We start from the raw sequence: 24,215 nt of genomic DNA on the forward strand, positions 1-24,215 counted from the left end.
CCCCCGTCCCCCTACTTGCTCTGGTCATAGCCGTGCTGTGGTCCACAGTGTGTGTGCCCTTAGTCAGGTCTGTGCTTTGTCTTCATGTCTCATTAAATGGTGTTTTTCCTCCATAGCAGGAAGTTGAACTGGTGTATCACTATGCAGTTACAGGAGAAGGCAATGGCACCCCACTCCAGTACTCTTGCCTGGAAAATCCCATGGACAGAGGAGCCTGGTAGGCTGCAGTCCATGGGGTCGCACAGAGTTGGACACGACTGAAGCGACTTAGCAGCAGCAGCAGCAGCAAGCTGAATGTCCAGTGGGCTGTTTTATTCTGGCCTCATGCTCCGTTTCGGACATTCAGTTCCTGGTCGTGTAATTACTAGGTCCACAGCAGGAGCTGTTCTAATAACATTCATGCCGCTGAGGGGCCCTCAGAGAACAGGCAGCTGGGAGGCCCAGGTGGGAGAACCCAGAAACAGAGCGGGTGCTTGTTTTGGCCTTCCCTCTTCCTTTCCTTACGAGGCCCTGTTCTTTCTTCAGGCTCACGTTGGAGGAACTCAACACCTCACTGCTACCAGGGATATAAGAGGTGCTGCGGGTTGGGACTTTCCGAGTCCATGCAGGGAAATTATGTCAGTGTTCGTTTGGTGTCCACGTGTGAATGGCACCATGTGACAGCTGGTCTTTTGTGACTGGCCTCTTTCACTAAGCATAGCGAAGGCCTTCTGGGATTGTTAATACGCTTTGCTGGTTCTGTGTGGGCCTGGCCATGCCTCCATTCACCCGGCTTCCAGTACATTCTGAGCCCCGACCACACACAGTTGTAGCACCCTGTGTTTGTAAATGGTGCAGATTCTAGTCCTGACGTTGTCACTTACTGCCCACGAACAGCTTAACCTCTTCAAACTCCAGCTTCCTCGTCTCTGACACAGACTGATGATCCCCGTGCCTGCCGCCAGAGAGAGGAGTGGTGTGTGCAGCCTTCATTCACTCGCGAAACCAAGGCCTGCGCCGAGGCTGTCAGCTCTGGGCGATCTGTCCACCTTAAGGAGAAAGGAACTGGTGTTCCTGCCTTACAGCTTTGGAGGGGGCAGGTGAGGAGATCCCTGTGACCAACGTTACTATGCGGGAGGAAGGCGGGGGCCCAGGAGAAAGGCATCAGCGTGACAGAGGTGGGAAGTCACAGGGACTGAAGTGCCGCATGCTCAGATGGGAAGCTGTGTGGGAGAAGGAAGATGCAGAAGCCTGTTTTATGGGAGGGCTGCATTCTTCTTTTTTTTAATATATATCCCCTATTTTGGATTTCCTTCTCATTTAGGTCACTACAGAGCATTGAGTAGAGTTCTCTGTGCTATGCAGTAGGCTCTCATTAGTTGTCAATTTTATATATAGTGTAAACAGTGTGTATATGTCAATCCCAACCTCCCAGTTCATCTTCCCTGCCCTCACCTTGGTATCCATATATGTCTTCTCTATGTCTGTCTCTATTTCTGCTTTGCAAATAGGGTCATCTGTACCATTGTTCTAGATTCCATGTATATGCATTAATATATGGTATTTGTTTTTCTCTTTCTGACTCACTTTACTCTGTATGGTCGTCTCTGGTTCCATCCACTTCTCTGCAAGTGGCGCAATTTCTTTTCATGGCTGAGGAATATTCCATTATATATATGTATCGCATCTTCTTTAGCTATTCCTCTGTTGGTGGACATTTAGGTTGCTTCCATGTCCTGGCCATTGTGAATAGTGCTGTAGTGAACACTGGATACATGTATCTTTTTGAATTATAGTTTTCTCTGGATATATGCCCAGGAGTGGAATTGCTGGATCATAGGATAGTCCTAGTTTTAGTTTTTTAAGGAACCTCCATACTGTTCTCCCTAGTGGCTGTATCAATTTTTACATTCCCACCAAGAGTGTAAGAGGGTTCCCTTTGCTCCATACCCGGAGGACTACGTTCTTGAAAACCTCACAGAATTCAGATCTCTCATCATTTAGACCACGTTTTTCCTGTAAAATAGATGTACAGAGTGTTCACGGGTGCTTGGTGCATAATTTGGCTTGAACGTGGCTTTTCACAGTGCCTTGTTTATCACCAGTGCTGCGCAGAGGGCTTGCTCATAAACAGCCCACTTGGTATCTCAGGATGGGTGTTTGGCTTCCTCAACAACTGCTGGTGGTGGTTGTTATCATCATCATCTCAGTGTGTTTTCAGTCCAGCACCACTGTTTGACAGCCCATCTAGACCAGAGATCAGCAAGCTTTTTTTGTAAACGGCCAGTTGCAGGCTGTAGGGCCTTTGTTGCAACTAATCAGCTTTGCCTTTTGAGCACAAAAGCAGCCATAGGTGATACATAAATGAATGGGCAGTAAAGCCTTAGTTATGGACACTGCAATTTGAATTGCATATAATTTTCACATCGTAAAGTAGTATCCCTTCGATATTTGTTCAGCCATTTGAAAATGTGACAAGACCAGGCACTGGGACAGGTTTGGCCCACTGGCCAGAGTTTGCTGACCCCTGGTCTAGATGACTATAATATGTGAACATTGTCTTCAACTGAGTGAATGTTAAAAAAATAAAAAGAATAAATGTTAAAGTAGCCCTGTAGTCAACAAAATCACTCCTAGACATTCCAGTGCTCCTAATAGCATAGCTAAGTTCACAGAGTCTATCAAACAATTGTGGGTATTTATGAGCCTGGTTGATACCAATGTAGCCAAGTTGTTCTTATGAATTTTAAAATGTAAATCTTATTGATTGAAATGTAGGCATCCAACCAGTGTCTTAATAGTTGCATCGCTCCATCTCATGATTCTAATTGCACCCCGTAACATTGTTCATGGTTGTGTACCATGCTGGGGTCTTGCAACCTCTGCCTGCCTCTGGACAGTCTGATGGCCTATGGTGAGGGGTTTGGAACTTGCTTCTGGCTGGAATGGTTGTTGCAGAAGCCAAGAGAAGGCACAATGGAGCCTCAAGGGGTATGTCTGGTGCGTGGCGAATGTGGGATAAACTTTGTTCCTTCTCGTCCCTTTCTTTTCTTCCCCACCCAAAAGTTCTATATATTTGGTCAGCTCCAAAACATGCTGAGCCTCTTTGAAACTGTTACTTTGGTTCTTTCCACATGCAGTAAAGTCACTAACCTTTTTAAATGGAAACAAAAACAAAGGCTGTTAGAAAGCAGTTTCCCCTCCCAGGTCACCAGCTTTCCTTTGCCGGAGAATTAGCAGTGCTGTGCTGAGGCTGCGGCTGGGGCCAGAAGAGGGGCCCCAGGTTTGAGGCAGGCGCCTCCAGTGGGGTGCAGACTCGGCTCTCCAGCCAGAAGGAGGGCGCCTGGCCTGCTGGCTGCTCTGAGGTCCGCAGCTCCTGGGTGTATCTTGGTTTCAGAGATTCCAACGGTAGGAAAGCCAGGATCCTCTCCAGATGGGAGACCACCAGCCCCGAAGGTGACTGTGATGCTGTAGTTCTTGGCTCACGAGTATGCTTTTGCTGTGTGTGTTGGATGGAAGGCCCGTCTTGAGTAGACGTGTGTTTGTGTTGTTCGGGGGCTGATGTGCATAACCACGTGTGCTTTCTGGCCTGGGGTCTGGCAGGATGTGAAGAGAGGCAGCCACTACCCTTTGGCTGGTGAGATTTTGCATTGTTATATTGGCAGGGGGCTGGCATTCTTGCTGTATTTTTGGAACTCTTTGGTGTGTAGACAGGGGATCTTGGAGCCAGGGGCATGGGCATTCAGTCCTGACTTTGCCACTGCTTTGCCATTTAATCTCCAGTAACCCATTCTACTCTGTCTCTGGGGTCACTCATTCCTCACTCCTAAATGAATGATGATAGCCATTTCTGAGCACTCAATTCTCAGTTGAGATATGTGGGGAACCTGGACCTTCACTCCCAACCAGCGGCAGTGAGATGGCCTTGCTCCGTGCCACTGGGTGGTCAGTGGAGGCCTCATGGAGGGTCAGGACTCTTACACCACCCAGTAGTAACTAGGCCGTGCATTCTCCCCTGCTTCCTGCCCCCACCCCAGTGTGCCAGTGGAGGCCACGTGAGGCACCGTGATGAGGCCCTTCTACCCCTCCCAGCCAGGAAAGTATCAGTGGAGACGTGCTTGGGAGCTAGAACCTCCTACCCTGCTCAGCGTAATAACGAGTCCCCTGCCCACTCAGCTAGCTGTCCGTGAAGGCCAAGTGGGGAACCTGAACTTCTGTCCCCACCTGACTGTAATGTGATAGGATTTCCCTTCCTCTGCTGAAGCAGTGTCAGAGTAATCCAGCTAAAATGGAATGTTTAAGTAATTTCTAGAGCCTTGTAAGGGAATACCTAAAATGTCCAGGTTTCCATTAAAAACCACTTATCACACCAAGATTCATGGGAATCTCAGATTTAATGAGAAGAGACAATCAACTGATGCCAACGCTGAAATGAGAGATGTGGCAGTTTTCTGACAAAGATATTGAAGCAGTCATCATGAAAATGCTTCAGTGAGCAGTTATGAACGTGCTTAAATGAGAAAAAAGGAAGTCTCAGCAAAGAAACAAAAGGCATGAAGAAAAACCAAATGAAAATTTAGAACTGAAGAAGGCAATAACTGAAAAAAAAATCTCACTGGATGGGCTAAACAGCAAAATGGAGATGAATCAGTGAATTTGAAGATATAACCATAAAATTCCCCAATCTGATCAACAGAGAGAAAAATAGACGAGTGGAAGAAAAGAAGAACAGATTCTCAGGGACCTGTAGGACTAACAAAAGATCTCACATTTTGTGTCTTTGAAATCCCAGTAGAGAGGAAAGAGGATGGGAATGAAAAAGTTCTCAGTGAACTTATTGCTGAAAACTTCTTGCGGTTAGGAAGGTCTCTAGATTCAAGGAGCTTAGTAAATTCTGAACAGGATAAACCCAAAGAAATCCATACCAAAAATATGTCTATACTCAAATTTCTGAAAACAATTTTGAAAAGAAAGAAAGTAGGAAGAATCAGGGGGCTTCCCTGGTGGTCCAGTGGTTAAGCATCTGCCTTGCAGTGCAAGGGACCCTGGTTCAATCCCTGGTCCGGGAAGATTCCACACGCTATGGGTCAATGAAGCCCCTGCACCATAACTACTGAGCCCATGCACCGCAACTCCTGAAGCCCGTGAACCTAGAGCCTGTGCTTCCCAACAAGAGAAGCCACCGAAATGAGAAGCCCCTGCACCACAACAGAGAGTAGCGCCCGCCTGTTGCAGCTAGAGAAAGCCTTCATGCAGCAACAAAGACCCACCACAAAACAAGTTAAATAAATAAATCTAAAAAAAAAAGACAGTAGAAGCAATCAGTCTTCTAGGTTTCAAGACTTATCGCTAAAATAATCGAGACCGTGTGGTATTGGCAAAGGACAAAATAGAGCACCCAGAAGCGTGCCCATCTGAGTTTTGGTAAAGGTGCATAGGGGAAATGGAAGAAACACTAACCGCCGTGATCTGGATGATGATTTGAAAAGGCTGGTGGAAGATGGAGAGCAGAGGGGAAAGTTTATCTGAGAGATAATGCAAATGCAGAATTGAGAGCTGGTGAGAGATGGGGCCTAAGGCTCACCGGAGGGGGAATCAGAAGCCCAGGCAGGCTTTGAGCTTTATCCATTGGAAGAATAGTGATACCAGGATTTCCCCTGGTGGTGGTCTGGTGGTTAAGAATTTAACTTGAATTGCTGGAAATGTGGGTTCCACCCTTGGTTAGGGAACTAAGATACCACATGCCGTGGAGCAGCTGAGCCTGTGCCTCTCAACTAGAGAATCTGTGCACTGCAACGAAAGATCCCACATGACTCTGAAGATCCTGTGTGCCGCAACTTAAGACCCGATGCAGCCAAATACAAAAATTAATGTTTAAAAAAAAGAATAGTTATACCACCACCAAAGCAGGAAAGGGTGGCAGAAAGAGGGCTTGGTGTGGAGGTGGTGACCAGGTCCAGGTCCTTTTATTATTCATCTTGGGTGGGCCACCAGCAGGAGGAAACTAGAAGTACAGGAAAGCATCTGAATGAGAGAGTAGGTCTCATGTTGGGTTTTTGAGACCTCAGCAGGAGATAATTATCAAAGAGGTCAGAGTGTAAGAGTCCTTACCCAGTACACACAGCTCATTAGTGGGGGATGGGTTATGACTGATATTTTTCTATGCTTGTTTGGATCACAATGAAAGTCGGTGAGGCAGACAGAGGAGAACAGACTTGCGTGGCCTCTGATGATGGGGTTCAAGAAAATGGGTACAGTAACAGTTTTATGCTTCCTAAACCCAGTTGCCTTTTATCGTCCCCTTGACCTCTGGGTGACCTTTGGCTTCAATGACTTGCCTGTCTTGGTTTCCTTGAAAATAGTTCCTAATTCACAAGATGGGTGTCTGGTTTGCATTACCATAATCTTTTAATCACAGCACCCGATTTCAGCTTTACCTAATACCAGCCTATCACAGAATTGTGTCAAGGAAATAAGACTAATTTGCTGGGTTTCTGTTTCCCTCCGTTAAGGATATATGGAGCCTTTCAGCCTACATTGCCCAGCAGTGATTGCTACAAATCATTGACTAGATTTCTATCGCTTAAAAAAATAATGACATAACTCAAATGTCAATGCAGAAGCCCCAAGAGCCGAGCAGGAAAGGGCAAATCCTTTCCTCTGATGTTCAGAAGCACCAAGGGCAGAGTGTGTGGCTGGCTGAGTTATGGCGGTCGAGGCACATGGAGCCAGGATGTGTACTGGACGGGCAAGTGTGTGGGGGCACTGAGATGACATTCTGGATTCAAGGCCAGAGCAGTAGTGGAATGAACACGCAGAGCACAACCTCACGCATACCAGCTCCCCTGGCCAGACCCAGGCTGCAACCTGTGTTGTGTACCTGGTGAATGTGAACAAAAACAGCTCTCCAGGAAATGTGTATCTGACGCAGTGTGTCAGGGGACCTGAGAGGTAACTTAGTGGAGTGCCGAGACAAGCCAGGTGGCCTTGGGTTTCATCATGCTTCTGCCCCTTACTAGGGGCATATTGCTTCTGGTGACCTTGGGCACAGTGCTTCACTGCTCGCAGCCTCAGTTTCCTCCTCTGTAAAATGGGCATATCGATAGCACCTGCCTCATAAAATAATGTTTAAAAAGTGTTCAGTACAGCCTGTCACATATTATACACTCATCAAAAATTAAAAATCTCTAGTCCGAGCTCTGTGTCTAATTAGCTGTGATACTTTGTAACAGTCATTTGGTTTCACTGAGTATCAGTTTATTCATCTGTGAATCATGACTAAAAAATAATGGATTTGGAGAGTTGGGTTGGAATCTCCCAGTTTTTGTGTGCTTTGTGATTTTGTGATGAGAAGTCAATCAGAAAGTCACAAAGGAAATGCCTGATAGATTTAAAGACTATGACAACACTGTTAATCGGTTGTACCTTGAAATAAAATAAAAAGTTTTAAAAAAATAAATAAAACAGTACTTCCTCACAGCATTCAACTGTCATAAGTCCCCTCCCCCAAGGTTTTGACTCTTAATACTGGAGAGAAGTCTACATTGGGTTAAGAAATCACATAAATAAATATTGTGACAAAAAGTAAATAAAATAGGTAACTAACAAGTTGCCAGAGGCTTTATTGACTATGCCAAAGCCTTTGACTGTGTGGATCACAACAAACCCGAAAATTCTTAAAGAGATGGGAATACCAGACCACCTGACCTGCCTCCTGAGATATCTGTATCCAGGTCAAGAAGCAACAGTTAGAACCGGACATGGAACAACAGACTCGTTCCAAATTGGGAAAGGAGTACGTCAAGGCTATATATTGTCACCCTGCTTGTTTAACTCACACACAGAGTACATCATGAAAAACACTGGGCTGGAAGAAGCACAAGCTGGAATCAAGATTGCCGGGAGAAATATTAATAACCTCATATATGCAGATGACACCACCCTTATGGCAGAAAGTAAAGAACTAAAGAGCCTCTTGATGAAAGTGAAAGAGGAGAGTGAAAAAGTTGGCTTAAAACTCAACATTCAGAAAACTAAGATCATGGCATCTGGTCCCATCACTTCATGGCAAATAGATGGAGAAACATTGGAAACAGTAAGAAAGTTTATTGTTTTGGGCTCCAAAATCACTGCAGATGGTGACTGCAGCCGTGAAATTAAAACACACTTGCTCCTTGAAAGAAAAGCTGTGACCAACCTAGACAGCATATTAAAAAGCAGAGACATTACTTTGCCAACAAAAGTCTATCTTGTCAAAGCTATGATTTTTCCAGTAGTTATGTATGGATGTGAGAGTTGGACTATAAAGAAAGCTGACTGCTGAAAAATTGATGCTTTTGAACTATGGTGTTGGAGAAGACTCTTGAGAGTCTCTTGGACTGCAAGGAGGTCCAGCCAGTCCATCCTAAAGGAAATCGGTCCTGAATATTCATTGGAAGGACTGATGCTGAAGCTGAAACTCCAATATGTTGGCCATCTGATGCGAAGAACTGACTCATTGGAAAAAACCCTGATGCTGGGGAAGATTGAAGGCGGGAGGAGAAGGGGATGACAGAGAATGAGGTGGTTAGGTGGCATCACTGACTCGATGGACATGAGTTTGAGTAAGCTCCGGGAGTTGATGATGGACAGGGAAGCCTGGCATGCTGCAGTCCTTGGAGTTGCAAAGAGTTGGACGTGACTGAGTGACTGAACTGAACCAACAAGGATCTACTGTATGGCAGGAAAAAAAAAAGAAAACTTATTTTCATAAAAGTTATAAGCAAAATTAAATGACAAAAATCAAATTGAAAGAACTTGAGAAAATAAGAGTCAGTGTCCTTAATATAGAAAGTGCTTCTTAAAACTCAACTGAAAACATTATGAACTCAACAGAAAAACTGGCAAAATGCACAGAAGAGATAGTGTGCATGGGTAATAAAAATGAAAATCTGTTCCAACTTTACTAATAATCAAAGGAAATACAGTTAAAACGACTTTTTTTTTTTTTTTTGCCTATTGTGACTAACACATATATGCCCATCCTGTACCAGGAAAAGTCATTTACCCAAAAGTTTCCTCCTGGGAATGTGGACAGACCACCTTCCCACAGGCTCTGCAGTTAGGTGTGGCCATATGACTAATGGAATAGAGAGTGGCGGTGACTTAAGTTGCCTCTTTGGAGCTGTCAGCTCAGTCTCGCATGCTTTCCCTTTTCCCTTGTTTGTTCACTGAATGGACAAAAAATAAAAATAAAAAAAAACAGTGGAGGATTCTGAGGCCCTAGACAATGGTGACGTCCTTAGCTGAAAGGAGACTGGCTCCCTGGATGCCTGCATGCCTGTGTGGAGCAGAATGCCCCTGCCAACCCACATCAGATAATGAATTGAGCAAAAACTTTTTGTGTGTTAAGCCTTTGAAACTCTGGGATGGCTTGTTGTAACCACTTGCTTACCCTAACTAACTACGCATCAAATTGGAAATTACTATAATGCTAACATTATTGGCAAGTGTGTTGATTTTACCCATTTCAGTGGGATTTTAGGTGGACACACTCTTTTTTAAAACAATTCATATGTAAGAAGGATTTTAAATAGTTATACCTTTTGGCTTAGTGATTCTGGTTTTAGGAATCTACTGTAAGGAACTAAACAGAGAAACAGGTTAAGAATTTCCTATAAGGATGTTTGTCACAGATTTCAGCAATAAAAGAATTCCTTAGTGTTATCTGGCTTCTGTGGGGTGAACTATTAAACAGTGATTAAAATATTTTAATATTCTATACTGAAATATAGAATATATATTTATATATGTTGTCTATATATTACTTATTCATATATACTTACACATAATCGTTATATTACTTATTAATATTTACTTATGTATGTTATCTATATGTTCTATATATAATCACTCAAATAGTTTTGCATTTTATTTTTCACTTTAAATCATAAGCATTTTATTAGTAACATTCATAAATATTTTAATCACTGTGTAATTTTTAACCTGATGGAAGCCAGAAAACATATCTAAGAAATTCCTTTATTGTTGGAATCTGTGATGAATATCTTTGTAGGAAATTCCTTACCTGTTTCTCTGCTTAGTTCCTTATAGTAGATTCCTAAAGCCAGAATCACTAAACCAAAAGGTATAACTATTTAAGCTCCTTCTTACTTATGGGTTGCTTTCAAAAAGAGTGTATCCACCTGCCCTGGGGACTCAGACAGTAAAGAATCTGCCTGCAATACGGGACACCTGGATTCGATCCCTGGGTCAGAAAAATCCCCTGGAGAAGGGAATGGCTACCCACTCCAGTGTTCTTGTTTGAAGAATTCCATGGACGGAGGAGCCTGACAGGCTATACAGTCTATGGGGTTGCAAAGAGTCACACGTGACTGATGACTAACACTTCCACTTCATATAAAATTATTAAGCATAGAAACAAACACCAGAAGGAAAAACACCCAAAACACTGAGTGGCTGACCGGGATCGTGAGGTTATGAGTAATTATCACTTTCTTCTTTATGTTTCCCTGCTGTTTTCAATTTTTCTTCAATAAACATGTACAATTTTATAAACGTCTTTTTTTCTAAGTGTTCCACGCAGTCGTTAAGTCTCACCTAGACCCACCTTATGGATAAAAATGACGCTGGTTGTCTGTGAGTTTGTTCTGTTAGTACTCTTGGCGCATCTGCCTTACCTGATGTGTGTGTATGTGTGTGGGTGTGTGTGGGTGTGGGTGTGTGTGTGCATACACAGATGTACACAGGTGATTGCCAGAGGGCCAAGGGCCATTTGTAGATATCAGGACCTGAACCTTATAGCAAAAGGAGAGAAAGTGGGCCAGAAGGGTAGCTCAGCCTGAGCCAGAGCTGCCCTTCGTCCCATGGCCACCTGCCTTCGATCAAAAGTGGCTGGAAAATATATTGCTTTTTGCAATGAGATGGCTCATCATCTTGGAGAAGGCTTGGGTAGCACGTCAGAAAATCTGTGGTTCTTGTGCAGAACTCAGGCTGTGGAAGTCTGATCTTATTTCCTTCGATGTCTACAACCCAGGGATTACAAATCATTCTTGGCAGAGGATGCTGGGGAGGGGTTGAATTCTGAGCAGGGAGGAAAAATGGAGTCTGTCTGTAGATGTCTTTGATTCCTGGTGAGAGTGACCTGCATCCCTTCACAGTTCACGATGATGTGTGTCTGAAGACAGCAGAGAATGTCATTGATGGTGTTAATTTCAGAAGCAGTTATAGTTATTACAAAGCAGTAGAGTCTCTACTCAGACTGCAGGCTGGGCATCAGTACGTTTGGAATGTATTACAATCATGCCTGAAGAGAAGGCCCTCCAAGTGAGATTGATGTAAGTTCTCCTTGCTGTCACAGAACACCTGCTGTGCCCCGAAGTGCCGTTCTAGGAACCAAGAATATAAAAAGTAATTCCTTGAGAAAACTCTTTACTCTTCTGTAGTGTCCCGTTATGGGGAGGAAAGGAAAGCACCAGTCATAATGATACGCTGTGACAATTTCTGGGTTGGAGCTCTGAGTGTGATATCTACACAGAAGTAGAGAAATTCAACCAGGTTTATCAAGTGGCTGTAAATCAAATGACTAAGTAAGCAATGTTTGGACAAGAGAAAGCACTCTCACTCCAAATGCATTTCTCCCTTTTATCTGCAGTATCATGTCATCTGAAATTGAAAAAGCAACTCTGTACAGAAGCAGGAACAAATGGCTCATTTATTGAAAATATCTTGCCTGCCTGATATTTCTACCCTGGACTGTTTTCCTGGGTTACCTGGGAAACCTTTTTTAGGAGTAAAAACAAATATACACCACATTAATGTCAATGACCGTGAAAATGATGTAGTTTGCCTTGAAATCCTTGACTAATCCATGCTGATTACCTAGTTTCTCCAGGGAAGAAAGGAGAACTAAGGTGATTTCTTTAATGAGTTAGCAAAAACCTGCTGTAATGTGTTTGCTTAAAAGTATCCAGGGAGTTTTAAGAATCTTCTCAACATTTTTTCTTAATTCCAATTCTCTGGGTTTTCAGGATGCTCTGGGCAAGCCAGCTGATTTGCAGAATGGAGGTTCAGTGGGAAAAAATGAGTTCCGTGGCTGAGTTTCAATATGATGTGGAAGAAGGATGGGCTTGCGAGGGGTAGGAGAAAATACCGAAGACAGAGAGCAGAGGGAATATCAGGGGCCCGTCTCTCTGGCTGGCCTCAGCCCAGTAGGGTGATACTGGAAATGTGACCAGGCCTGGGGCCCCAAGGTCTGTTTTCTCAATACCCTGGGCTTCCATGGTGGCTCAGATGGTAAAGAATCCACCTGCAACGTGGGAGACCTGGGTTCGATCCCTGGGTTGGGAAGATCCCCTAGAGGAGGGCATGGCAACCCAGTCCAGTATTCTTGCCTGGAGAATCCCCATGGGTAGAGAAGCCTGGCGGGCCACAGTGCACGAGGTCATGAAGAATCAGACACGACTGAGAGACTAAGCACAGCAGAGCATAGCACTGCTGCCTGGGGCAGGATTCCTGAAAGGGCTGTGGCGAATGATGATGGCCAGTGGAGGGCTTGGGAGGGTTGGACGCGCTGTGGAGGCAGCACGCGTCTGCAGTGGCCTGGTGCCTTCATTCTGTCTCCAGGGCAGTCTGTAGCAATTCACTGAGCACCTAGCAATTCAGCAAAAGTCTGTTGGAGACACACACCATTCATCCTTCATTCATTCATCAAGCTCTTATTGCATAGCCACTGTGTCCCAGGCAAAGATGAGCAAAGATGTAAAGATGAATAAACGTATCCCTGGCCTTGAGAAGCTCCCCGGCCAGTGAGGGAGAAGTATAAACAGAGCATAGAGCAAGCATGCCTAACATCTCTGTTAAAAGAGATGGTAATCCATTCTCTTGTAAGCTTCTAGCTTACAAGCTTCTAGCTTCTGTCCTGTACCTCCCATTGTTGGCTGGCAAATTTGCCCACCTTGTTGTTAATGGTGACTCTTCAAAGGATATTGCTGTCTCAAAAGAATACTGTAAGTGCTAACAATGAAAGTCCACTGTGAGATTTACTTTTTTGGACTGTTGGCATTCCTTTTGCCTGTACAGCCATTGGTCCCTCAGTCTCGGGTGACGTGTCATTGTGAAAGAAATATTTATCTATGTATTTGTGTATTGGGGTTTCTCTTGTGGCTCAGCTGGTAAAGAATCTGCCTGCAATGCAGGAGACTTGGGTTTGATCCCTGGGTTGGAGAGATCCCCAGGAGAAGGGAAAGGCTGACCAGTCCAGTATTCTGGCCTGGAGAATTCCATGGACTGTGTAGTCCATGGGGTTGCAAAGAGTCCGACTCAAGTGAGCGACTTTCACTTTCACTTTTGTGTGTTTATTTGGCTGCCTCAGTAAAAGTCTAAGCTCCTCAAGGGCAGGGATCCCCCACCCATTGTCATATGTACTATCTTGAATGAAGCTTGCTAACCCAAGAGGTATTGAGAGCTCATTAGCTGGTAACCTATATGCCCCCATACAAATACTCAAGGATGATCTCAGGATGGCTAGTCCCAGCCCTACAGAAGACATGGGACCACTCTGCTGTGTTGCGACTTGAGGAATCCAATGTATCGATTGAAACTTAGAATGTTCCTTTAACTCTAGAGGACACCAGGGAAAAGACAGCTGCAGATGCAACCTCTGTTTTGCTCCTTTAAGCTGGCACTGTTCGTGTGTGGATAGCAAGCAGCATCAAATGATGGTCAAGTGCATAAACTCTGGGCTCAGGCTGCCTGGGTTGTATTGTGACTTTCCCACCTGCTAGCGGGGTGACTTTGGGAGAGTTATTTGACTTCTTGGCACCTCCATTTCTCAATGACGCCTCTTTCATGGGGTTGTTGTGAGGAGAAAATGAGTGAATATAAGATGCTCAGGATACCGTATGACACATGGCACCCACTCAGTAGGTGTTTGTTAGCGTTCCCAGCTACATTATTATTATCTGAAATAATAGGTTATTACATTGCTCATCTTGGCTCACTTTGCTCTAAGTGATGTTCATGGCACAGTCAAGTCACGTCTTGAAATGTTTCATCTCCTAGCAAAACAGGTGAGATACACCCAGTCCCCTTGGGATGGCATCTATCCTTCCATTCATTCATTTATTGAGTGTCCAGCTATGATCCTCTGCTACACGGGAGGCAGTGACTCTAATAAAGTGAAAAAAGGAGAAGCCCTGTGGTTGGTGGTCTGTCTTCAAGTCCAAGCCCTATCCTCTACCCATCGCGTGGTCTCGGTTTTGCTGTAAGAATTAAATCACACGCTTATGTCGTGTATCTGATGTGTAGTAAAAGTTGATTCCTGACATTGAGTTTTCTTCCACTTTTCTGATAATTTAAGACAGAGGTGGGCTGGATGCCCTGATGTTGGGAGCTGACACCTGGTACTCTGGTCCACAGACAACCAGGCCTCAGGTAGGGGCGCAGTACACAGCGGGCCAGAGTTCTAAGGGAGGAGAGTTCTGTGAGAAGACACAGGCGGGGCAGGAGAAGGTGATGCTGACGTTATTGGTGAAGACATGACAGGGCAGGATGGAGGCTCCAGCATATCAAGACCCTCGGGGGCAGCTTTCACAGAGGAATAGGTAGGTCTGAGACTCGTCCTCACTCATGATCCTCCTGGGTGCTGACTTGGGGTCTAAATGGCTCCTCTCTCTGAAACCTGTGGTTCTCATTCTTCCACTGGTGAGTCACTTCCTCTCCCCAGGGTCTAGGGCCTTTGTTTGTCTGGGTGGTGGCTTTCCCTTGTGGGAATTCCCTTGTTGGGGGAACGGGAGGGGGACTGGCTTGTCTGTGGTTGAGGTGTGGATACAAGGTGGTCTCACTGAACCCAAACCTGAGAGGCTGAGCAGACGCTTCTTTCTGGGGTATGCTGAAATCAGAGAGGGGGATCTTCCAGGGGTTCTGCAGGCCAGGAGAAGGGGCAGGAAGGATGCTCAGAGGTGGACTGTCAGAAAGGGCAGCACAGCTGTGCCAGTGCCTCGGGCACGATGACCCCTTCTGGGGTCAGGAAGCCATCTCCTGTCCTGAGTCACATCTCTCCTGGACTCTCTTTCCATCCTCTCGTCCCCAGCCTTCGCATTTCCTGCCACATCCTCCCCACCGTTGAGGTACTGGGGCCTGTGACTTTGGCCTGAGCCATGTCAGGTGCCTGGTCCAGCCTTCCTGCAAGGTCTCTGTGGAAAGGACAGCCAGCGGGGCTTCCAGCCACCAGGGAGCATATGTTCCAACAGAAACTAGATTGTTTGATTATTTTTTGTTCACTGTCAAGAAAGGTTATAAATCAACAGGAGCAAACCCGCAAGGGCGACTCACTCCACGGATAGCGTGTTTACTCAGTCCTAGAGCTGTGGCCAAATGGGTTTTCGGGAAACTTCACTTTCATCAGGTCCCTCCCCGCTCCAGAACCTATGAGGGCTCTTTCTCATCCATCTCATCAGAATTCTCCTGGCATTTCCCAGGGCTTGGGTAATATGTCTTGGCTCCATCTTCACGATTTTATTCCCCCCATCACAGTGAGAATCCCGCAGTGCCTTCTGATCCCCCAGAGCCAGGGCTTCTAAACTTTTCTGACCAGGAGCCTCAGTGAGACATACTCACTTAGCCTCACTGTGTGTGATAAACACTGCTATTTTCTCTTTCATTTAAAAAGGTGCAGGTCATGACTCATGCAGTTGATTTCATGACAGACTAATGGGTCATGACCCGCAGTTTGAAAAGCAAAACTGATTTCACACATACTAATCATGGTAGCATGTCCAAGCTTGTACTGTTTGCCGCAGGACAGGCCACAGGCCAGTCAATGGAGAGTTTTGGGGGCAAGGAATAGTGACTTTATTTGGAAAGTCGTGAGGATGGTGGGCTCATATCCCAAAGAACCATCTTCCCCAGGCTTGGATGATAGTTTCTTTTATAGAACAAAGGAGGGGAGGTGAAGCGGTAAAGCAAAAAGGGTTATCTCTGTTGTTTAGTCACTGAGTTGTGTCCGACTCTTTTGGGACCCCACAGACAATAACCTGCCAGGCTTCTCTGTCCATGGGATTTCTCAAGCAAAGATATTGGAGTGGGTTGCCATTTCCTTCTCCAGGGGATCTTCCTGACACAGGGATCAAACCCGCATAACCTACATTGCAGATGGATTCTTTAGCACCGACCCCACTAGGGAAGCCCTCCAAAGGGGTGACAAGTTGTTGGAATGATTTCCTGGTTCCAGCCAGACCCCAGAGGGCATGTGTTAGTTTCTTCCTTCCTGCAGCTATTCACAGGTGGGCCTGGTCAGGAGGTTTCCTGTGAGCTAAACAAAGGTATTTTAGCTTAATGCTCAGGTGTGGGAGGCAGGGTTCCCCGAGATGGACCATTATGTACACTTTAAACTATAGGTAACATCCCTTGAGTGATCAACTTGTAGCAAAAGCAATATAGTGCAAAAGTTAAGAGAGAAAGATCCAACATGGAGTCAGATTTGTTATTCCCTATTACAGTCATGGAAACCCAAGTGGATGCCAGGACACGCTCACCAACCATCTCAGCAGATGAAAGTGACCAGTCACATCTGACGAAAAGTTGGTCAAAAAACATTCAAGAGTAGTGGCTGCCGCAAATTTTTTTTTGATTGCACCCCATCAGTAAAAAATGTTTCAGCATATAGCACTGATCTATGTTTGGTTATTTTTTTAACCTACTGGTGTGTGATGTGACCACATAAAACATACACTCAAAATGGGGATTTTGAAAGGGTGGCATAAAGATGAAAGGAACTGCATTTTAAAATGACATGCTAATCGTGTTGGCTTCATTCTGTTATCAGCAAATATCCGAAGGCAAAATACACAGAAAGAACGAGGCTCGTGGTTATCAGCAGCAGTTGTAAATCTATTTTCAAACCGTTTAGATGATTTAAGATGTTTTTCTGGTTGACTTCTTGTCAGATTTGGAAACCACTGCTTTGCATAACACCCTCTTTCCTCAACGTTGCCCTTCCTTTCCTGACAAAACCAAAAAAGCTCCATTAGCACCTCCTTTTGCTACTTCCGTCCACCAGAAATCTGGGGGGAGTCACTTTTGACACCTCTTTCTCTTTCCCACCTCAGCAGTCATTTACCGCCTTCTGGGGACTTTATTACTCAGTAGAGGATTAGCTCTCCCCACGCTCTCCTTCAGCTGCTACATTCCTACCATGCTGCCTCCTCCTTCCTCCCAGGTCTTCACACACCTTTCAAGTGTGATTCCCCCTCCCTGGAGTGCCCCCTCCCTTTTCACCTGACTGACTCCCACTCACCCCTCAAAACCCAGCATAAAGGCCTTCTGCAGAGGGACCGTCTCTGACCACTGTCCAGGATACTTTCTGAGGCACCTTGCACTTTCTTCCATGGCTCATATCACAGTTGTATTTTTATACTTATTTATGCTTCACTTTCTTTCAGGTGTGCAGCCCTCTAGCATCTAGATTGTATCGAGTTGGCCAAACAGTTCGTTCAGGTTTTTTTTTCTGTTACATCTTATGGAAGAACTCAAATAAAATTTTTGGCCAACCCAGTAATTTCCTTCAGGGCAGGGACCATGCCTGGTGTGTGTGTGTGTGTGTGTGTGTGTGTGTGTGTGTGTGAGAGAGAGAGAGAGAGAGAGTGGGTGTTTAGCATCCACATCATGGACTTTCAATAAATATTTAATACTACGACTGTATTATAGATAGTACCCCTGTTTTACAGATGAGGAAGTTGAAAGTCTAAAAGGTTAATTGCCTGAGGTCACCGGTTAATAAGTGGGAAAACTGGCCCTCGATCCAGGCCTTTCAGGTTGTAGTGTACACCCTTGCCAACCCCTCTGGGTTGTTCTTTTGTAACCCGCACAGGCTCTAAGGACGGATTTCAGTCCTACCTTCTTTGTTGATACTAGCTCCCTAGTGATTCTCCTCCTGAACTAGCTCCAGTTGTGCTCAGGGTATCTGCATCATACTCTTTACCCTAAGTTTTCTGGGTGACTCTGACCTTTTCCCACACAATTTCATGTCCGTAAAACTTATCCACGTTTTAAGTTGGAAACGTAAGACTCTGCATTGCCTCATCTTCTCTTGAATTCCATAGCACCTTGGAAAGAACCTGAGTGCCCCAAATACTAAGTAAATAATTACTGATTAGTTGATCATTATCAAGAGCTTGGCAGAGATTTCATCTGACTCCCAAGTTAAACCCTGTCTTTGTGCGTATCCGCTTCCCAGCCAAGAGTAAGAAGACTGTGCCTCGGATTCAGAGGGGTTTTAACTGTTCCAATTTGCACTTGTTGGCCTTCTTCCTGGTGGATCTCAGTGTAACTTTTGGCTGAGACCCAGGAATTTAAGGGTCTTCAATACCATGAGTAATTTCATGAGTTGCTGATGGCTAATTAGGGGTGATTACAGTCAAGAGATTTGACTGTCTTAATAACCCCCAGAAATGGCTGGTGGTGACTTTAAATGTCTTGATTTTTTTTCCCCTGCAAATGGAATTTTCTGATTCTTTTGACTGTCTTTTCATAAGTCCTTGTAATTTATCCCCCACCTCGCCTTTCTAGTGAAAAGGAAATGTGAAGTCCTGAGGAGAATTTGGAAACCAATGATTTTGGAAAACTCTGGCTTTATTAATGAGGACTCCTGGGCACACCTTGAAACCCTGCTTCATTTCTTTGTCTTTCCTTGGGAGGAGGTGTGTGAGGAGAGGAGTCTAGACCATGATTTTTCTCCCCATTCCATTCCATTCCAACCTAGCCTCCCATCCCAGGCTGTCTGATGGTATTTATAACTTACCTTTGAAACCACTGCCTCATTTGACAATGTTGAGAAATTGTGTTTAGTGCAATTTTCTGAATGGAGTAGTGTTTGTAGGTGAGGGGTTTTACCTTCCTGTTGTTACTGTGACAACAGACTTTATGTTACTTGACCTCTTCCTGCATCGGTATCTTCAGAGCTACTTTTTTTTTTTCAGGGTTTTGTTTTTTTTTTTTTTTGGTCATGCTGTGCAGGATCTGAGTCCCTGACCAGAGATTGAAAACAGGCCCAGTGCAATGAAAGCGCTGAGTTCTAACCACTGGACTGCCGGGGAATTCCCCAGAGCTACTTTTAATTGAGCATCCTCTGTTCTAGGCACTGGGCTAAGCATACGACATGTGTCCACTTGTTTAATATTCTCAACCTGCCTTAGTTCTTTAGGACATATTTTTCGAACAGGTTTTATTTTCTTTTCCTTTTTTGTTGTTCTTGTCTGTACCACATGGCATGTAGGATCCTAGTTCCCCCACCAGAGATTGAACCTGTTCCCTCTCTGTGTGGAAGCCCAGAGTCCTAACCACTGGGCCACCAGGGAAGTCCTGAGCAGTTTTATTGAGATGTAATTCACATGCCATATACTTTACCGATGTAACATGTAGAATTAAACTTTTTTTTTTTAGTGTATTCACAAAATTGTACAGCCATCATCACAATCTAACTTTAGAACATTTTTGTCACCTCAGGCGGAATCCTCACACCCTCGAAGTAGCCCCTCTCCACCCTCCAGACCTTGGTAATCACGAATGTATTTTTTTTTTGTTTCTATAGATTTGCCTATTCTGAACACTTCCTGTAAATGGAATCATACAATACGTAGCCTTTTGTACTTCACTTGTGTGATGTTGTCAAGGTTTGTCAGTATCCAGATGTCATTTCTCTTTGTGTTTAGGCAGTAGTTCTACCCCCACTGTTCAGGTGGAGTAACCAGGACACAGAGGTGAAAGGACTTTCTAATGGGTCAAGTAGCCTTTAATGGACGGAACAAGATTTCCGGTGCGCATTTGCCTAACGACAGCTCTGCTGTTGGCTTGGACTCTGAAGTAGTCACACTGATGGTGGCTTATTGAACATTCTCTCTGGGTCGCTGTGCTGAGTGTCCTGTAAATCTGTTACCTCACTTTCATGCATAATCAACTTTCATTTGGGCCATCTGGTGACCATAACTGGGCATAAATGGGCAACGGTATTTTTGTACTCATGTCTTCCATTTCCTCACTTCTTGTTGAACGGGCTGGCCTAAGCTGCAGAACCTTAGATTCTAGACTCTTTGTAAGCTGATGATACTAAAAATAGCATTGTTATTCTTCTGTAGGAGGTGAACATCACCCCCATCTGCAGAAAATTGGCAGCATCTCTGAGGAGCCCTTGTTTTTTCCTGGGACACCCAGGATCATGGTTTCCTGTTTCATGGAGTCCTTCAGGTGAGTGGAAAATCTTTGAAAAGGAAATAGGAAAATACACAATTCAACATTTGATTTTTCCTGTATATTTCTTCTAGTAATGAGCCTTGAGGGCCTGCATCTCACAGGTACTTTTGATGAGCCATGTACGTATGTGTAGCAAGTTTGATGCCCACAAAGGCTACTGAGGCCTGGACAGCTATGTGCTGTGGTGAGAAGTGCTTAGACTGAGATTAAGTGGCTTGGGCTCTATGCTGTGCTCTGCTATTTGCTGAGAGATATCTAGGACTCAGAGTTTTCATTTATTATTTATTCATTTGATGCTCTGCTTGGCATATGGGATCCTAGTTCCCCAACCAGGGATCAAACCCATGTCCCTTGCATTGGAAGCACGAAGTCTTAACCACTGGAGTGCCAGGAAAGTCCCCTCAGATTTTTCTTAAAATAAAAATGTTAATGGACTTGTGGGTATTTATCATGGCTGCTTAATAAAATTACCTGAAGAACTTAGAAAATATTGTCCTCTCGCTGCATGCCCACAGATTGTGATATAATTGATCTGGTATATTTAAAAGGTGGCCTCGCTGCTCCTGTTTGTTCAAAGCATCTGTGACTTGCCCCTGCATTTTTAACTTGATACTGATATCAGCCATGCAAAGTAAGTGGAACAAGCAGTATGGTCTCTGTACACAGATCAGAAAATCAGTGTTTATCTCCTGATGCCCATTCCTTCAGTGTAGACTCAGGGAAAAGGCTTGGTGCTCTGGAATTTAGTCTGTATACTGAGACTTTTTTCAAGCTTTCTTAAAGATGATAGACCCCTTTAAAAATTCTTCAATCAAAATCCTATGTAAAAAAAACAACAAAAAATACTTCATCATTATAAAATAGCCAGTGGCAGTATTTTATTAAGGGAAATTTATTTTAGAAGTTCGAATTTGTAATGTTTACACATTATGAGATTCATGAGTCTATTTGCATAAACATCAGAATTTGGAATCAGAATTTACAGATGATAGCTTATACGTTCGGAGAAGGCAATGGCACCCCACTCCAGTACTCTTGCCTGGAAAGTCCCATGGATGGAGGAGCCTGGTGGGCGGCAGTCCATGGGGTCGCGAAGAGTCAGACACGACTGAGCCACTTCACTTTCACTTTCACTTTCATGCATTGGAGAAGGAAATGGCAACCCACTCCAGTGTTCTTGCCTGGAGAATCCCAGGGACGGGGGAGCCTGGTGGGCTGCCGTCCATGGGGTCGCACAGAGTCGGACACGACTGACGCGGCTTAGCAGCAGAGCTTATACGTTAGCCTCTGCATCGAGTTTACCTTGTGACTGGTTTTAGATGCATAGTATTCAGAAAATCTTGGTCCATCTAGGTAAGTAATTGCAATTGGTAACAGTTCTTTAGTGAAGCTCATTTTACAATCTCAGGATACTCTTTAAAGAAATTGACTCAGAATCTAGAAAGGGAAAAGAACTTTTTGTTTCAAAGTTGAATCACTAAGGTTATCTTATTTTTTTCCCTCCATAACTATAATAGTCCCAAATGCCCAGAATTTACACTGAAAAGTGAAAACGGTCTATAACATGTTATTATGACGGTGCCACATGTAATGGCTCAACCCGGTCTAGAGCATTTGTCAGGCAGATGCTCTTAGCCCATGGCTGGCATTTCACTGAGTATAGTGTGTGTGTGTACTCTTAGTCTGTAATTGCTTGTATAATTTTACATGAACTGACATGTGCAGGCCTGCAGTCCCAAGACCCACGCAGAGCTATAAGCTTCTTCGTCAGTGACATAAACCAATGTGTCAGAAAGAGTCAGAGAAGGCAGGAAGTGTTCCATTCTGAGGCCTCTACAAAATCCAGCCATGAACGGAGCAGCCTGAGTCTCTTCAGTGTTCATTTTTGGTATCTAAATTAGCATGTGGACAGTTTTTAGCCATAGTTTAAAACACAGTTTAAAAGCTGTTTCAGGACATAAAATGTGTATCCAGTTTGTGGAAGCTCCCATGTCCTGCTGTAAAACCACAGGGGAGTGAGACATGCAGTTGTCCACTCAGTCATGTTAGGACCACAGCCTATTTGAGCGCCAGGACCCAATGGGAGACACAGAAGTGGAAGTCACAGTTGTGTATTTAATTGAATTAAAAAGAGCAGCAAATAAAATGTTGTTTCCTCATGCAGTAAGCAAGTGGTAAGCAAGTGTGAGTCTGGCTGCTGTCAGAAAGGCCCCCTTGAATACTGAAGACCCTCAAAAATGTGGGGCCACCCAGGCTGTACAAGAAGGGCTTCATCTGAGAGAAGTTCCTTTTGCAAAATTTTTTTTTCCTTAATGTTTGGAATTTTAATTGATGCCCCTGCAGTTAACCTCTGTAATGATCTGTGATATGGAGGCCATCTCCCAGGGAGGCCTGGTGGGCTCACCTCCAAGCTGTGCATTATTTCAGAGAAATTGCCAACAGATTAGAAGTTAGCAGGGTAGGAGCTGTTGAAAGCTAGATGTGGCCTTGCTACCCTCCAGGCAGAACTCTGGGAGTCTTGACAGGCCTCCAGGATTAGGGTCCTGCTGAAGGGATTGTTTGGAAAGAGCTGCTCAGTCAGATGATGCTTCCCAGCTGGCTCAGAAATTAGCAGGAGATGAGGGTTCGATCCCTGGGTCGGGAAGATCCCCTGGAGGAAGAAATGGCAACCCACTCCAGTATTCTTGCCTGAGAAATCTCATAGACAGAGAAGCCTAGTAGGCTACAGTCCATGGGGTTGCAAAGAGTCAGACATGACTTAGTGACTAAACAACAACAACTCATCAGGACATTTCTCCAATAGTCCTGCTCTAAGGAAAGAATATATGAGTTATGAGTACAGGCAAGTCTTCAGGAGAGCTCAGCTGAAGATTTCCACCAAGTCTCCTTCTTTATAAGCCAGGTGCTCATAAACCATTTTGCATTCTGTTTCGAGGCCCACATAAATATATTTTAACCTGAGGGGGAGGGGAGATTAAAAAAAGCAAGAATGTCTTTTGTTTAAATACTTTTCAAAATGTTCTGGGGGAAAGGGCCATGGTTACTTTAAGAGTAAAAGTCTTTGATAAAACTGGTAGATGAGAAACACATAGAGACACAGAAATACTCAGGGTTTAAAAAAAGAATATTGATCAAGGCAGCCAAATGCATAAAGATTAATAGGAAAAGCTGGAGGATATCTCTACCTATAGAGAAAACAGGTCAAAATTAGGAGTTAGTCGCCAAGAAAACCCCTGAGAGGAAAAAAAAACAGTTAAGAGGATTCACAATTCTGATATGCAGAGATTTTGTTTAAAAATCCCTCCCCAATTCTTGCCAAGCCACAGGGAAACATAAAGCCAGCTTCTCCATTGAAAGAAATGGAGAAGCCCTGAGTATTAATATAGCAAGAGTGCCTCTGCCATGCTCAGAGTCTGTAGTAATAAAAAGAGCCATAGTTAAATCCAGTAGCAAAAGAAACACTAACTCTGCACAGAGCTGGTTATTGAGTTGTCTTTGGACCTTGGATGAATCTTGGATGCTGTGCAAAATTCAGGACAGGTGATATCCATTTGGAGCAGAGTTGGTTAAGGCTGGATTAAGATTTGTCACCTATCACAAGTTAGAGAGGAAAAGGCCCTAAGTAATTCAGGAGCGTATTTATCTCTTAAAGACTTGCTCCAAATTGTGCCCCATTTTTTTTTTCTTGTATGTACAATTACATCTTTGTGTGTTTGTTCAGTGATCGAGAGGAATGAAACTCAATTTTCTCTCTAGAAGCAGCATAACAGTTGAAGATGACCAGCCAACCAAGTTTCTTTAGAGCCAATCACCCTGGTCAAGGGCTCTTTCTTTACCTTTTAGGGTGCTTTTGTGCAGTTGACATAATATATCTTTGAAATGAAAACAGGAAAACAAAACTATTGAAAATGCCAAACAAATGGTTAAAGCTGATTCGGGGATTCTTATTTGGAATAGTAGTTTTTGAAGAAATACAGATGTAATTAGAA

General features: G+C 44.2%; 1 protein-coding gene across 3 annotated transcripts in view; it reads left to right on the forward strand.

The window, feature by feature from the left end:
* The window catches only part of THSD4 (thrombospondin type 1 domain containing 4), a 689,604-nt gene that overhangs the window by 38,064 nt on the left and 627,325 nt on the right, over window positions 1-24,215 (forward strand). Inside the window, exons 3-4 of one of the 3 annotated variants that reach the window (XM_069595555.1) lie at window positions 898-1,079; window positions 20,112-20,220. In XM_069595555.1, the coding sequence (XP_069451656.1) occupies window positions 20,192-20,220 (29 nt within the window). In that variant the 5' untranslated portion in view covers window positions 898-1,079; window positions 20,112-20,191. The remainder of the gene's footprint in view (window positions 1-897; window positions 1,080-20,111; window positions 20,221-24,215) is intronic. The other 2 variants (XM_069595554.1, XM_069595553.1) reach the window with 2 other exon arrangements.

The sequence above is a fragment of the Ovis canadensis genome, chromosome 7, assembly GCF_042477335.2.
Source record: "Ovis canadensis isolate MfBH-ARS-UI-01 breed Bighorn chromosome 7, ARS-UI_OviCan_v2, whole genome shotgun sequence".
Taxonomy (NCBI): domain Eukaryota; kingdom Metazoa; phylum Chordata; class Mammalia; order Artiodactyla; family Bovidae; genus Ovis; species Ovis canadensis.